Genomic DNA, 14,134 nt, shown 5'->3' with positions numbered 1-14,134 from the left:
GTCATGGAAGGTGTGAAGCTTGTCAGGGTCTGACCTCACCTCTTGGTCTGTCTACTGTTAGTATCCTGCCTGGAAAGTACTTAGAGAAGATTGCTGCACAGATGCATGCCCACAGCATCAATGCCCTCTTGGTCATTGGCGGATTCGAGGTAGGTTATTAACCTGCTTCTTAGTTTTGAGGTGTGAGTAACCACCCATCTTGGCCTACAGGAGCCTAGTAGAAGTCTAGCATGCTCTTCAGGAACTGGGATTTTTAGATTCCCCAGCCCAATTACCCTGGCTAACCCTAATGCGGAAGAACCACAGGGTGGCATAAGGTAGACCCAGTTCCAATCACGGGAATTACTGGGGAAGCTACAGCTTGAATCCTTAGCTGAGATTCTTCAGTGAGTTCTGATTTGTTTCCAGTCTATAGAAATAATTCCATCCCTTGAATTGGAAGTCTGTTGACTTTTAAGAGAAGGTAGTGATATGATTCGCTTTTCTTTTTATATTTTTAAAAATCAGATATTGGTCTGTAGTCCTTAATTATGCCCTCTTTTGTAACTATCAGCTGCACAGCTACCTTTCTATTTACTTTAAAGAGACGTAAGAACCTCAAATTGCCAGACTCTGACCCTTAAGAAATTTTGCCTCACTTCTAAATGACAATGTTCTGTTTTCTCCTTTTGTGCTTAGGAAACTGCTTATCCTTGTCTGTGGTCTTAACGCATCTTTGTGTTGATTTTTTAGTGGTCCCTGGTCTCCCGTTGTGCACCCCATGTGCTGTGGTAGAAGTGGCTCCCTGAGGCTCTCCCATGCTCTCTCCCTCCCAGCCACTCCCCTCCCTGTCCCCCTCTCCCTTCCCGGCCCCACAGTCACACACACTTATCTGACAGGCCTACCTGGGACTCCTAGAGCTGGCAGCTGCCCGGGAGAAACACGAGGAGTTCTGTGTCCCTATGGTTATGGTTCCTGCTACTGTCTCCAACAACGTGCCAGGCTCCGATTTCAGCATCGGGGCAGATACAGCCCTGAACACTATCACAGATGTAAGTGCGTGTGTGCTGGCAAAGCAGGTGCGGCTGACGCTAACCCGAAGCCCTGGTCCCTTTTATCTGCCAGTGCGCTAGAAATAGCCCTCTACCAGCTATCACAAATACCTATGGAATATCTTTTTTTTATTCCCCCATGAAAAATATATTTAAAAAGACCTTTGGGCTCTGAAAAGTCATTGATTTAGCTCCCCAAATTTTTACCATCTTTTCTCCCGTGTGGATGGTGAGATGATCAACACTCATCCAAAGCTTGAGCTCTATCAGATCACACTTTTGTCTGATTTGATAATCATTAAAATTAATTTTTTTTTGTCTTTGGCCAAGCCTAATTGACTTGCAGCCTCTGAAATCTTATTGTAATAAATCCTGGGTCCAAGGTTCTTTTCCTGAAATCAAACTGAATATTTTGTAATTTAATTCATTGCTTTGAACCTACTGTATGCAGTTATTGTATTTTTGGTTATGGACATTTCCATAATCAAAGGGGTATTTTCCCCTTTGCAAACTGACAGTCTTAAATACATCTAACAATATTGATGCTGTTTTAGTTTATTGGCCAAAAGACAATAACAAAACCGAAACATACATTTTAGTTTTATATTTGTGACTCACACTTGCTAATTCATATGAGTGTTTGGAGATCAGTATCTTAGTCATATAATGCATTCCACTCTTTTCATTTGGTCTAAAATTTTTCAGTAACTCCCCCAAGTTATTTTTCATTCATACTCTATAAATGTTTTTCTAAGGTTTTTTTTTTTGTTTTTTTTTTTCCCCCTTCAATACTTAGTACCAAACTTATTTCTAGCACTGGTAAATAAAAGCCTAAAAGCTTTTAAAATAAAATGCCAATGGTAAGTAACGCTTAGTACTGATTTCTTGCTTATCTAAACTTCTTACTCTTTCTTCAGTTTTTTTATTAAAGCGACATGCTCAGAGTCTCCTGGTAGCAAATGGCTGTTTTATTTATGTGCCATCACTAACCTCCTCCTTAGACGCTGCATGTACTTCCTGGTGACTGTTGTTATGCTTTCACTGCTGCTATTGAGTGGTTCTGGCTCTTGATAGATCTTCACTTGTGAATATTAAAGATCAGATTGCTGTCCAGCACTAAATTTCCTCTTTTTTTTTTTCCTACCTTTCCTGCCTTAGCTATGGAGCTTGTTTTATTCTCATTGTCGCCTCATTAGGATGGATGTTATGGGGATGGGTGGGGGATTGTTTGCAGTCGTGATTATTGGATGTGCACTTCACTGTCAAGAAGGAAAGGTACTACTTTATAATTCCAAGCTCCTCTGCTATCAAGAACTGTTTTCCCTAAATTTTAAATACATAATACATATATATTGTTGAAAATTTGCAGACCAAATGTAGAAGGGAGGGAGAAATCCCAAATTTATTTGGCCCCCTTCCCTTAGAGAGATTTTATGGTTTTCTAAAATTGAGTCTGTTAATTCTTGACAGTTTCTCAGAGCAAGGTTAACAGTAATATTTGAGAAAGGAAAAGAGCAAATAGGTAGGTTGCCATTCCTGAGGGCTTCAGGCTCGATCAGATGTGGTAAGTGGATGTGTGTGTGTGTGTGTGTGTGTGTTCTTCATTGCCCATTGTGTTTCTGAGGCTCTGGAGAAGCTGGGTCCTCTTGATTCTGCCACCTCAAGGTAGGTGGCCAAAGCCAGGCTAGTCAGGATAACCTGAGTGAGTGCTGCGACCTTGTTGGAACCAGATGAAGGATACAGGGTATCCTGAAGATAATGTGACCAAAAGATAAGCATGGTATCAGTTTCTCCCAAGTTCTTTTTATCACAGGAAAAATAGAACTTGATTTCTTCAGTTTGGAGTTGTGTCTGAACTGGGCTAGGCCGGTCATAAAAATGAATGGGGCTGGCCTGCATCATCTCTAGGAAATGTTGTCATGAGATGAGTCTACATAAAGTCATTCTGGGTCCCTCCTGCTGGTGGATCAAACTAGTCCTCAGGGATTTAGGACTGGAAGGGAGTTGGTGTCTGTTTACAATGCTTACTCTGTACCTTAAAAGCATGTGTCTGAAGCTAGTCACCGTGCTCCTTAGGCTGTCATATCCAGATACTCTGTGTCGACTGGCTTAGAGCTTCCTGCTTGGCCCTGGATAGCACTGAAGTGTACATCCCATGGACATCTCCCATGACCAATGGCTTTCTTTGCTTCAGAGAGTTCAGTGGCTCTCAGCTGTGGGTAGTTTTGCATGTAGGGGACATTTACAATGTTGAGGGTCATATTTGGTTGTCAGAGATAGGAAAGGGGATGTTCCTGGCACCCAGTGGGTAGAGGGTAAAGATTCTGTTCTATAGCCTGCAAGGTACAAGACAGACCTCCACCATAGGGAATTGTCTGGCATAGAGTGTCAATGTATTGAGGTTGGGAGACTGAGCTAGTCTTACTTTATTAAACTTTTACCATATTTGGGTGTTTAGTAGTCTGTACTAATGGTTTTCTCTCTGCCAGCAATAATGCTCAGTCTACTGATGAGCCCCTTGAAATAGTCAGTAGATGAAGGATAGGGGTCAGTGAGTCTTCTGGGCAGAGCAAAATTAATATAACACTTCAGAGAAAATATTTAGCAAAGTTTCGTGATGTAGCTTGTGGGGCTTTTCAAGTGGACTCTTTGTTCTAATCAAAAACCCAACCAGAGCAAGTTGAGTGTGAGCTACCAGTGAAGGTCATAAAGGTAGCAGTGACCACTGATAACCCTGAATTATTATCACTAAGAAACTAAAATCTGTCATTATGTCCCTTTAACTCCATCCTACTGCTTTTCTCAGTATGGATAGCTCAAAATGTCCATGGTAACTTAATGGTGTTTTAACATGTCTACACCTGGACCCAAGACAAGGTAAGGTCACCTGCTCCCTGAAGGACCTAAAGACAAGACCTTGCTGTATCCTCAGAGTTTGCTACTTTCCTGGGCAGATTGCTATGTGAAGTTTCCCTCTCATTTGTTTGGAGATTGAAGGAAGCAAAAGAGGAATATTGGGGAACAGAAGGTAGAAAGTTCTTGCAGCACTACAACTGTCACCAGAGATTAAGAGTGGAGTTAAGGCACTAACCCCTCCTCTCCACACCCACCTGCCCCCCTCCTCCATCCCAGGCCCCACCCAGCCTGGGTGGCATACTCGTCTTCCAGGCTTGTCACCAGTGCACAGCCATTTTCCATAGAGCTGTCCGTGATAAATCCTGAGCTAAAGCATTCTTCAATACCTGAGTGAAGCACTTTCCAAACAGTGCTGAGGAGCCCAGCAAATGGCGTGGGCACTGGTCAGTGGGTGTGTCCAGACACATCTTTCATAGTCCCGCCACAGGGTGGCTTTGGAATGAATCCCTGTGACAGTGATCACAACTGGAACTCCAAAGGCAGAGCCGGACGGACAGCAGCCAAGGGGCCATGTGCTGACCCTGGGTGGATTGGGGGGCTGGCTGTGGTGGGAACAGGGACACTCTGTTCACATTGCTCCTTACCCTATCATCTCCCCGTGCAGACTGTCCTGTCTGACCAACTATTTCAATGACTGACTAAGCACAGGTCCACCACGCACTGTCCTGAATCCTCAGGCCACATGGGTTCCAGAACTCAGAATGGTTTAAATTGCAGAAAGGTGATGAGGAGCACACACCATTTATTGTGTCACCTTCCTGGCGAAGTGTGAGTCCCAGTGTTACTATTTACAGCAGGCTGTACTGATTCTCACATAAAGAGAGATAAGATTATATGTGGGTCAACTTTGCCACTAAATGGTTCACAGAAGCACCTTGCTCCACTGGGACCTGCTTGGATTTAGGCACTGTGGGTGAAGTGGGCCTGTATCCTACCACTAACCGAGTTAATACCCTGGGGCGGAGACTTAAGTACCTCTCTCCATGGACTAAAGAATAGCTCAGCTTTTTTGACATCAGAGCCAAACAATTTAAACTGGAGTTCCAAAGCAATTGATCAGGTTCTTACTGATCTATCCTGCTTAATCCAAGCACTGCCGAGGGCCCTAATGGAAAGCAAAAAGACACACTGAAGCCAGGGGTCCCCCATTAACGGGTCTGCCTGTAGGTAACGTAATTGCATGTCTTCTTCTTTGTCTGCCTGTGGTGCCTGCCTGCCTGCAAATGATCCTGCTCTGCATTGGTGATCCCAGTCATTTGATGTCAGTTTACAGCCATGTGCTCTCCCTGCCCTGCACCTGCAGACATTACAGGCTGGGCATTGCACTTAAACTTCCCCACCTAATTCCTCCTACTCTGAGATGCCAAGGACCTAGCATCTCAGTTGTTCCTTTTAATGACTAACACACTGATGCCGCCTCTGTCCCCTCTGCCTGATGCTTGCTTTGCTGCCTGCTTTGCACTGCCTCGGACTGCTGCTTGTGGCCTCCTTCTGTGGGACAAAGACATATGGGATGAGGTCGAAGGCTGCATCACGCATGTCGCCATGCATTGTGCAGGCACGTCATGCACCTGCTCAGATACCAATCCAGACCTCCTTTTGGCTCTGTTGACCTGCATGAAATAGCTTCCCACAGGCAACTCAGTTCCTTCCCTGTCATGTCCCAGAGCCACAGACTATGCCCAGTGACTGGCAGGTGATTTGCTTGTGTCCCACTAACTGCCGTGGCCCCACTGCTTCAGGCGTACCTGGCCGTGATCATGATGGCAGATGCTCGAGGCATCCACGAGGAGTTTTGCATCCCTATGTGCGTCTTGCCTGCCACTCTTAGCAACAATGTCCCAGGCACAGAAATAAGTATTGGTTCTGACACTGCTGTAAATGTGGTTGTTGAGGTAAGAGAACCATTTCTACTCCCGTGTTGTTCTGTTTGTTTTACAATTGACCTGCCTGTGTTTAGGACATACACTCAGTTCGGGGTCTTGGTCCTCCACCTGTTCTACCCCAAATAGAAAGTGAAATGGGAAACCTGTTCAATCTTTAGAATGAATGAGCCATACGTACTGTTTTTCCTATTAACTTGACTTTTTTTTATCACACTTCCTACAACTGGATAATGTTTCCTAGTTTTTTTCTTGGGGAGAGCCTGTCTTTATTGGCTAAAAATAAAATGTTGTCTACAGATGTTTGCCCTAACAGTTCTGTACCATCTGAACAAGGTGAGCTGTGAATATTGTTTCTGGTAAGGCCTGCTGCTTCTACCCAAAGATGAATAGCTTAGAGGTGTGATGTTAGAGGAGAGTCCATAGAGCAAGGGTCAGGAGCGAGCAGAAAGGGAACCCAGTAAGTATGAAAGCTGCAAAGGAAGCAGCACCAATCAATCCACGCAGAGAGCCCCAGGCCTCGGCTTGGAGTCACATCCTTTCTGACAAGACAAGAGGCATTCTAAGAGCCATGGTCAGTCTCTCCCAGGAGGGTAGCTTTACCAACCACATCCTGTGGGCAAGACTGTCCAGGACATGGTGCTGGGATCTGCACAGGAGTACATGGAACATGCTGGAGTCTCACGGGCTCTCTGTGCCGACCATCTGCACTGGACTCGGGCTCTGGTAGCTTGAAGGGCCTTTGCTGCAGGGAGTGGTCCTCAGCCAACAGGAAAAGAGATGGTGGTCAAGCACACGAGGGTGACTTCTCACCATACCCAGGGCCACCCCAAGGAGAGCACCCTTTGGCCTCTTCACACTCAGGTCTGCGGTGTTCCAGAGTTTGCAATAAAAAATTGTAATTCTGTTGGAGCGATTCCTTAGTTCAACTAGGCATACAGCCTCAGAAAACAGCAGTTCTGTTCCAAGTTCTTTCTTCTGAGTTGAATTGTAAGGCAGGAAAAGGAGAGCATAGTTTTCCCCATGTAGGCTAGACACCCTAAATATCCATTAGAATCTTAGCATGTGAGCTGAACTGATGCACACATCCTAGGTATCTCCTTCATACCCTTGTGATGGCCTCATAGAGTCTGGCCCAGCTTTAACCAAAGTAGAGGATCTCTAGGGCCCCGTCTAGGCCCTGGAGCTCTATTCCTTTGTATGTTAAGTAAGATCATGGGCTAAACCATAAAATAACCCCAGTCAATGAATGCTGTTAGGGCCTGGCCCATTCATGGGCTTTCCTGTCCTTTAACACCTTAAGGGCAAAAGTTAATCATCCTAGAAGCTCTGACAGGGAAATGAGCTTCACTCAGCTCCCTGCAAATAGACCATGAGACAGAAGCCTCCTGCCCACTGGCCAGCCCCTGCTGTATCTGGTTCCGAGAGTCCCACTCAGTCAACCAGTTGGATTGGGCAGATTCACCTCCTTGCTTGTAAGCTGGACAACATTCAAGTTCTTTGATACTTTTTCTGACTTAGCTCTGTAGTAAACTCTACCTTCTGGGTCTCACCTTTCAGTATTAGTTCTGGAAAGCCAGTGTAGCAAAGTGGTAGTGATACTGGAACTGTAGCTTGGAGCTTTTCCTCCACTGTGACTCTTCTCAGAGGCTTTGCCAAGAATCAGTGTGTCCCATTGGAGGGCACTGACACTTGATGCACGGTGAAAATGGCTGTGGTGGGGGCTGGTCCAGCTCATGGCAGTTTTTCCCATGCTGCACAGGGGCGATGTTCCCATGTGATTCTTCCTCCCACCCAGCAGTCAGGGAAGCCTCTCTGCGTGCCACTAGCACATTTGTGCTGGCTTTTCCCTCATCAGTACTACTTTTAGTAATTGACCAAGACATGGTTAGAGTAGCTTACTATTTTTAGAAGAAACTAATTCGAGCCTTCACACACCATCTAGGTAATGAGAGAGTATTTAGGAATGATATATGTAAGCTGTAGACAAAGGCAGACTATCCCACCCCAGCTGTAATTATTTTTACAGTGAGCAGTATACAGAAAATCTGGGCATTGCTCAGTTGTCAGGTTTAGCTAGTGTAGTTTTTTGTTTGTTTGTTTGTTTGTTTTCTTGCTGTTTGGCAACATTGGGGATTGAACTCAGGGCCTTGTGTTTGCTAGGCAAGTGCTGCCTCAAGTGTGGCTACCACTTGAGCTACAAAGCTGGTCCTTTTGCTTTTAGTTTTGTACTTCAGATAGGGTCTCACGCTTTTGCCCAGGCTGGCCTGGAATTATGATGCTCCTATTTCTGCCTTCCAAGTAACTGGGATTACAGAGGTGTACCATAGTGCCCAGCCAGCACTATGACAGCTTGTCTGGATCAGAATTTAAAGACACATGTGCAAGTTGGCCTCATGATAGAGCTGCTTTGCCAACAGTATTCTTTTACCAGTACGATTTATCATTACTAGTATTTCTTTACCAGTATTGATAGCATTGTTCTTTGAATTAGTGCTAATGATTTTCCTTAGAATAGGCAGGTGGAGATTAAACTGGGGTCCTGGCATCCACCTGCCTGCCCCATGACAGCCGTGCCTGCTCTGCAGCCCTGTTTCTTTCCATCTCTCAGAATGCCTCTAAGACAAAGACCATACAATGAGACTTTAAATCTTTCAATGCCATGTAAAAAATGCATCTACAAACACAACACTGATCCTTTTTAATACTTCACATCTGGGCTTCTAAAGAAGGCAGAGCTACATAGGTTGCTTTAGTGTAGCTTAAGCACATAGTGGATCTTAAATAAACTTGTTATTTTGGGAGGGTAAGAGTCTCTCAAAGAAATTAGAATTCTAGGTTGGAATGATTTTAATTGAACCTATGAGTGTTAATCAAAGTGTTCTTTTAAACTTATCCAAAGCACTCAAGTGAGAATTTCCAACTTGCTATTTTATTTTGGTGGGCATTGTTGTGGCTTGTCCATTGCCTGTTACTAGAGGTAGTCAAGGAACAGGGTCTTGAGTCCCGGTACAGGTGCTGGGAATAAGGCCACTTTGGTCACAGACCAATGGCAAGAACAGAAGCTGCTGGGGGCAGTAAAGGAGCCAGGTCTTGTGTTCTGGCACAGGTACTAGGAAACAAGATGTTTCTCTTGGATGGCCTATCTCTGTGTGAGTCACACAACTTTAAGGTCAAGCAGAGTTAAGATGGCCTAAGGGATGTCAAGTTGAGACCTAATCATGGCATTCGGTGCCCACCTGGATAATCCAAGATAATACCCCTGTCTCAGCATCTTTAGTCACCACATAAGGGAACAATCACAGGATCCAAGGATTGGGATCAAGATACCTTTGGGGGCTTTCTTCCAGCCCACCACCATGCCTGGAGAGCAGTATATATGAAGGCCTCAGGAGGCTTAATGTAAGCTTGTCTCCAGACCAAGCCAGCAGCTGGAGTCTAGAGTGGTACCTGGTACCAGGAGTTGGCAGGTGGGGGATTCTATCTAAAGATTTTGACATGTACTACAAGTAGCTATAATGCTTTCAAACAAGGCAAGAATGTGATCAGCTTTGCTTCTGATAGATGAGACCTCAGTTTTGTATGAACTGGTTGAATGGTAAGAACCGGGCGAGGTTTTTCAGGGTGCTGAGGAAATGAATAGCTTCTCAGCTGGTGCCACGGATGTGAGGTGGCAGGTGGACTTTTGTGTTGCTCACCATCCTGGACCTGGGTCCTCATGGAGGGTGGACAGCAAGACATTTCATTTTGTGATGTGTTATCTGTGTGTCTGGAAGATTGCTCTGGATGCCTTTGTCTAAGAAGCTACTTCTGTCCTTGAAAGAGGTACCCTAGCATGACAAAATACCCATTGAGAAACTAAGATGACCAAAACCCTAATGTCGCAGGAGCTTTTCCCAAGAAAATAGCACTGATTGCCATTAAGGAAGCTGGAGAGTTGACCCTCCCATATTTTCTAAGTTCACTAAGTATTGACCTCTGACAGCTCTTTGAATGATGACAGGGCACAAAGCAGAGAGAGCTGGCTTTCTCACCACCTCCCAAGGTTCCCCGGAGAGGGGTAGTGGCCAGGTCTGGCCCCACTGTGGGTAATCGCAGCTATCACAGGGCAGTTTTAATGTGGAGGCAGTTTCCTGGCAGCTGTGCACACCGCTCCTGTGTCCAGTGCTCTGACTATGCACTCAGGCTTGGTGGAGGGACTCACACAGCTCTTGGGGGAAGCAGGCTGTGCGCATCCAGCACTGGCCAGGGCATAGTGGAATGATTATCTCCTTATCCGTGACCAGACGTGTGACCGAATCAAACAGTCGGCCAGCGGGACTAAGCGTCGTGTGTTCATCATCGAGACCATGGGAGGCTACTGTGGCTACCTGGCCAATATGGGGGGACTCGCGGCTGGAGCCGATGCTGCCTACATTTACGAGGAGCCGTTTGATATCAGAGACCTGCAGGTCAGTAAATAAGGCTGGCCCTGTGTGAGCGCTGCTTGCTTTGGAGTTCAGCAGTGCTGAATGAATAATCATAGTTATACCTGGTTTGCTGAGGGGATGAAAGTGGTATTGTAAAACACACTGCGCTCGCCAGTCAGCATCACATTGTTTGAAGGTGACTGAGTTAGTAGGGTTGAGGGTCTCCTTTATTCTTCTGTATGAAAACATAGGCTTATATGATTTTTGTCTGTGAGTAAAAGATTGTATCTATTAAGGTATGTTTTTTCTTATGTATGTCATAAGCCATTTAAACATGATAGTTACTTGTTTAATGGGCTCTGATAATTTGAGCAGCTTCCCTTTGAAATGTGACCAGAGCCCCAGACTTGTGTTGTTCTTTTGGATGTGACCATGGGAAGATTTGTGGGGTTGGAAGGAAATGTCGTTGCTGGAGCACAGTAGCAACCCTAAGAGAAATAGCTGCTGTTCATTAGTTAGAGAGGACTAAGTGCCCACTGAGGTGGCTGGAGCTGCACAGCATGGTGGCTTGTCACCGCCTGAGAGTCTATGTAAATAAAGTCAGGCAACAGATAGCTATTTTCTTGTGAAAGCTCTAAGACAGAAAGTATTATCATGAAAATCAATAAGGGACTATAAAACATGTGTAAGCATTAGGTAAATACATGGAATTAAATAAACATTTGAATGGGAAAATGGATTTTGGAAGACATTTCTCATAGCGGTTGTGAATTCTGTTCGTTAAATAAGCATACTCAACAGTGTGGCCCCAACCCATCACCCAGATCATCGCTGTCTGATTTACTGCTGTTATCATTGCGTTTACCATGACCTGATAGATTCTCACTTGTCTATGGTAGTCTTCCCCAAAATACAAGGTATAAAACTGACTGCCTTTCCTTACTTACTGCTGCATCTGGCACTCACAGCCTAACAGTAGCGGGCACACAGTAGGTGCCTTAAAATATCTGATTGAGTAACAAAACACTTTTTTCTAGTCCAACGTGGAGCACCTGACAGAGAAAATGAAAACCACCATCCAGAGGGGCCTTGTCCTCAGGTAATGGAAATATATTTCTAACCCTTCATTTTAGACTTACCCTCTTAGAATCCATCTTATGATCGAAAACCTAAGCAGCTTCTTTCCTTTGCCACTGAGTCAGTCCCATTCAGAATGCTTAAGAAACGTAAAAGTACAATAATGGTTTGTTAAATACATGCCTGCATTTACATATTTATTTTTGCTTTTTTTTTTCCCCCCAAGATATCTTCTACTTCTCTATTTAAGCCCCTTTTTTATGAGGAAACAGAAAATGAATAGTCGGGATAGGGATGGAGGGCTAAGAAGGCTGACCTGATAGGTGACCTTACACCCTGGGCCTTCAGCAGGCCAGCGGGGGTAGAACACTCACCAAGAATGTTCTGCTCCCAGTTGCTTGGGGAATAAACTTGGCTGCTCTGCATTTGTTTCAGAAATGAAAGCTGCAGTGAAAATTATACCACTGACTTCATTTACCAGCTGTACTCCGAAGAAGGCAAAGGAGTGTTTGACTGCAGGAAAAATGTGCTGGGTCACATGCAGCAGGTGAGGCTGGAGCCCGCAGAGTATCTGTGGTGCCTATGATCTCTTTGAGAGCGGTGTCTTTTGGGGGAAAATAAATATCATTAAAAAACAACATCCAAATACCATCAGTTTTAGGATTATGTTTAAATTGCAATTCTTGGGCATATAGGGATTTTAAGGAAAGCGATCAACATTCATGTAAATGATGACACTGGTTTATTGGAAATACCTATTCAGATACCTTGCTGAATTAAAGATTGGGGTTTCATAAGATTTAAAACGGAGTATCAGATCCATATTTACTTGAGATTTATACAAAATCAGACTGGGAAAGAATTGCAAGATTTGCTCTCTTTCTTTTTATGATGTGTAAATTTCCCCAAGTGACACAACTGGAGCTCGAGTTGGGAAAAAGCCAGGCCTCCTTGTTTGCAGGTGTGTGCTCTTCTCAGCATCACCTCCTACACTTTGTACTTTAGGGAGCTTTAAACGAGGGCCCAACAATTTATCTCAGAGTTCATGAGTCCCTAGAAATCCTATGATGAAATAGTAGAAGATGTAAGTGTATTTTCCTGAGTCCACAAAGTTTATCACATTCTTAAAGGGAATTGTGACCCTTCTCTTCCCCAAAACAACTTTAAGAAATCCTGATGTAAAACTCTAAAATAATGAAGATCTTTAGTTTAATTAACTTCTCCAGTGAATTAAAATCCTTATACTACAGGGAGGAAAAGCACGGAAGCTGCCTAACAGACTGAGTACAAGCTCTAGGAATCACACACTTTGCTCTTGTTTTTTTTGTCCCAGCTATATATACAAGGTAGAAATAGGCAAAAACAAACCATATTTGCATCTCTTAAACACATGTGAAGTCTATTAAATTGCAGAATTTTTCATGTTTTTTTAAAAACGGGAAAGTAATGGTGTACAACTACTATTCATGTAACTTCACCAACAACAGGGTGGAGCGCCTTCTCCATTTGATAGAAACTTTGGAACCAAAATCTCTGCCAGAGCGATGGAGTGGATCACCATGAAACTAAAGGAGTCCCAGGGCAAAGGTATGAGGTCACAGGAGGGGAGGATGGCACAGCTGAGTTGTGAGCTGCCACCTGAAGGAAGTACTGTAATATGAAATAGGGTGTTGTCTCCTTCTTTTCTTAAATCATTGAGCTGCCAGTGATAAGACTGTTTTACTCCTGCTCATCTGAGTATTGTTTTTTTATGACTTTCAAAGTTATAATTAATTTAATTAAAGAAATAAAATGTTTTATTCCTGCTTTTAGGGATGGGTAGCGTTCAGATAATTTAGTAGCACTCTTTATTGATTAGCCAGAAAATTGCTGGGCATATGTTGGACTCTGTTACCAAGACTTAAAATGTGATTTTTTATTTGTTTTACTTCCTTGGCAGCATAAAACACTTGAACTGGCTTTTAGTTAAGTTATTTAAGTTTAACTCATTTACTCATATACAACTCTTTTATTAGAGGGGGAAAATACCCACAACGAATGACAGAGGTATCTTAACTATTTTCTGCCTTCAAAACCCAAACGTATCCTTTTTCAGTTTTATACCCTGCCTGCCCCACAACGAATGACAGAGGTATCTTAACTGTTTTCTGCCTTCAAAACCCAAACGCATCCTTTTTCAGTTTTATACCCTGCCTGCCAGGAGTAACCTCAGAATTTTGAAATAACCATTCCCCTGATCTTAGAATTGTACTACCTTATGAGTAAGCCTTCCCAGACAGTGATGGACTTTAGCTTGACTTCATATGAAGGGAGGGATGTGGCTTGCTTCTGTGACTGCCTCTTTCCAGTGGCCTCAGGTTGAGTGCCCCATGTTGAGGTCCATCTATGATTTTAATGCTTCACTGCGCGAGGAGGCCAGCGCCACTCTGCTGACCATGGCAACAGAGTGTGCCCATGTTTGCTGACTCACAGTGCTGAGGGGCCTGGGTCCCTGGGACCTGACCTGTAGTATGCCAGGCTTTGTTGGAGTAGTTCTTCAACCAGTTTGACCAACTGCATGCTCAACTGCAGGCATGCAAGTCCCTGTTACTCCTACCTGGCTCGTACTTGATACCCTGACTATTTTAATGTTGCCTATTTGGCGTGGATGAAATTCATTGTGACTGAAAGAGGCTGAACCCCAAAGGAGGGAAGTTGTAGGTTCTCATGTGTCGGCATAGTGTTCTCTTTTCTCTCAGCTGTCTCAGAATTTTGCCATTGGTTGGTTATGTTTATGTCATTGCATAGAATTAATTTTTTTTATATTTGCATTTTACAT

At 44.1% G+C, this 14,134-nt stretch overlaps 1 protein-coding gene across 2 annotated transcripts in view; it reads left to right on the top strand.

Annotated features, from left to right (window-relative positions):
- The window catches only part of Pfkp (phosphofructokinase, platelet), a 57,403-nt gene that overhangs the window by 40,269 nt on the left and 3,000 nt on the right, over window positions 1–14,134 (top strand). The window contains exons 15-21 of one of the 2 annotated variants that reach the window (XM_074056750.1): window positions 62–149; window positions 879–1,031; window positions 5,690–5,842; window positions 10,117–10,281; window positions 11,277–11,338; window positions 11,752–11,863; window positions 12,804–12,903. In XM_074056750.1, the coding sequence (XP_073912851.1) occupies window positions 62–149; window positions 879–1,031; window positions 5,690–5,842; window positions 10,117–10,281; window positions 11,277–11,338; window positions 11,752–11,863; window positions 12,804–12,903 (833 nt within the window). The remainder of the gene's footprint in view (window positions 1–61; window positions 150–878; window positions 1,032–5,689; window positions 5,843–10,116; window positions 10,282–11,276; window positions 11,339–11,751; window positions 11,864–12,803; window positions 12,904–14,134) is intronic. The other variant, XM_020161357.2, reaches the window with a different exon arrangement.

The sequence above is a fragment of the Castor canadensis genome, chromosome 15, assembly GCF_047511655.1.
Source record: "Castor canadensis chromosome 15, mCasCan1.hap1v2, whole genome shotgun sequence".
NCBI lineage: Eukaryota > Metazoa > Chordata > Mammalia > Rodentia > Castoridae > Castor > Castor canadensis.
Note: the sequence above shows the minus strand (reverse complement) of the source record. Positions and strands in the feature narration are given on the sequence as shown.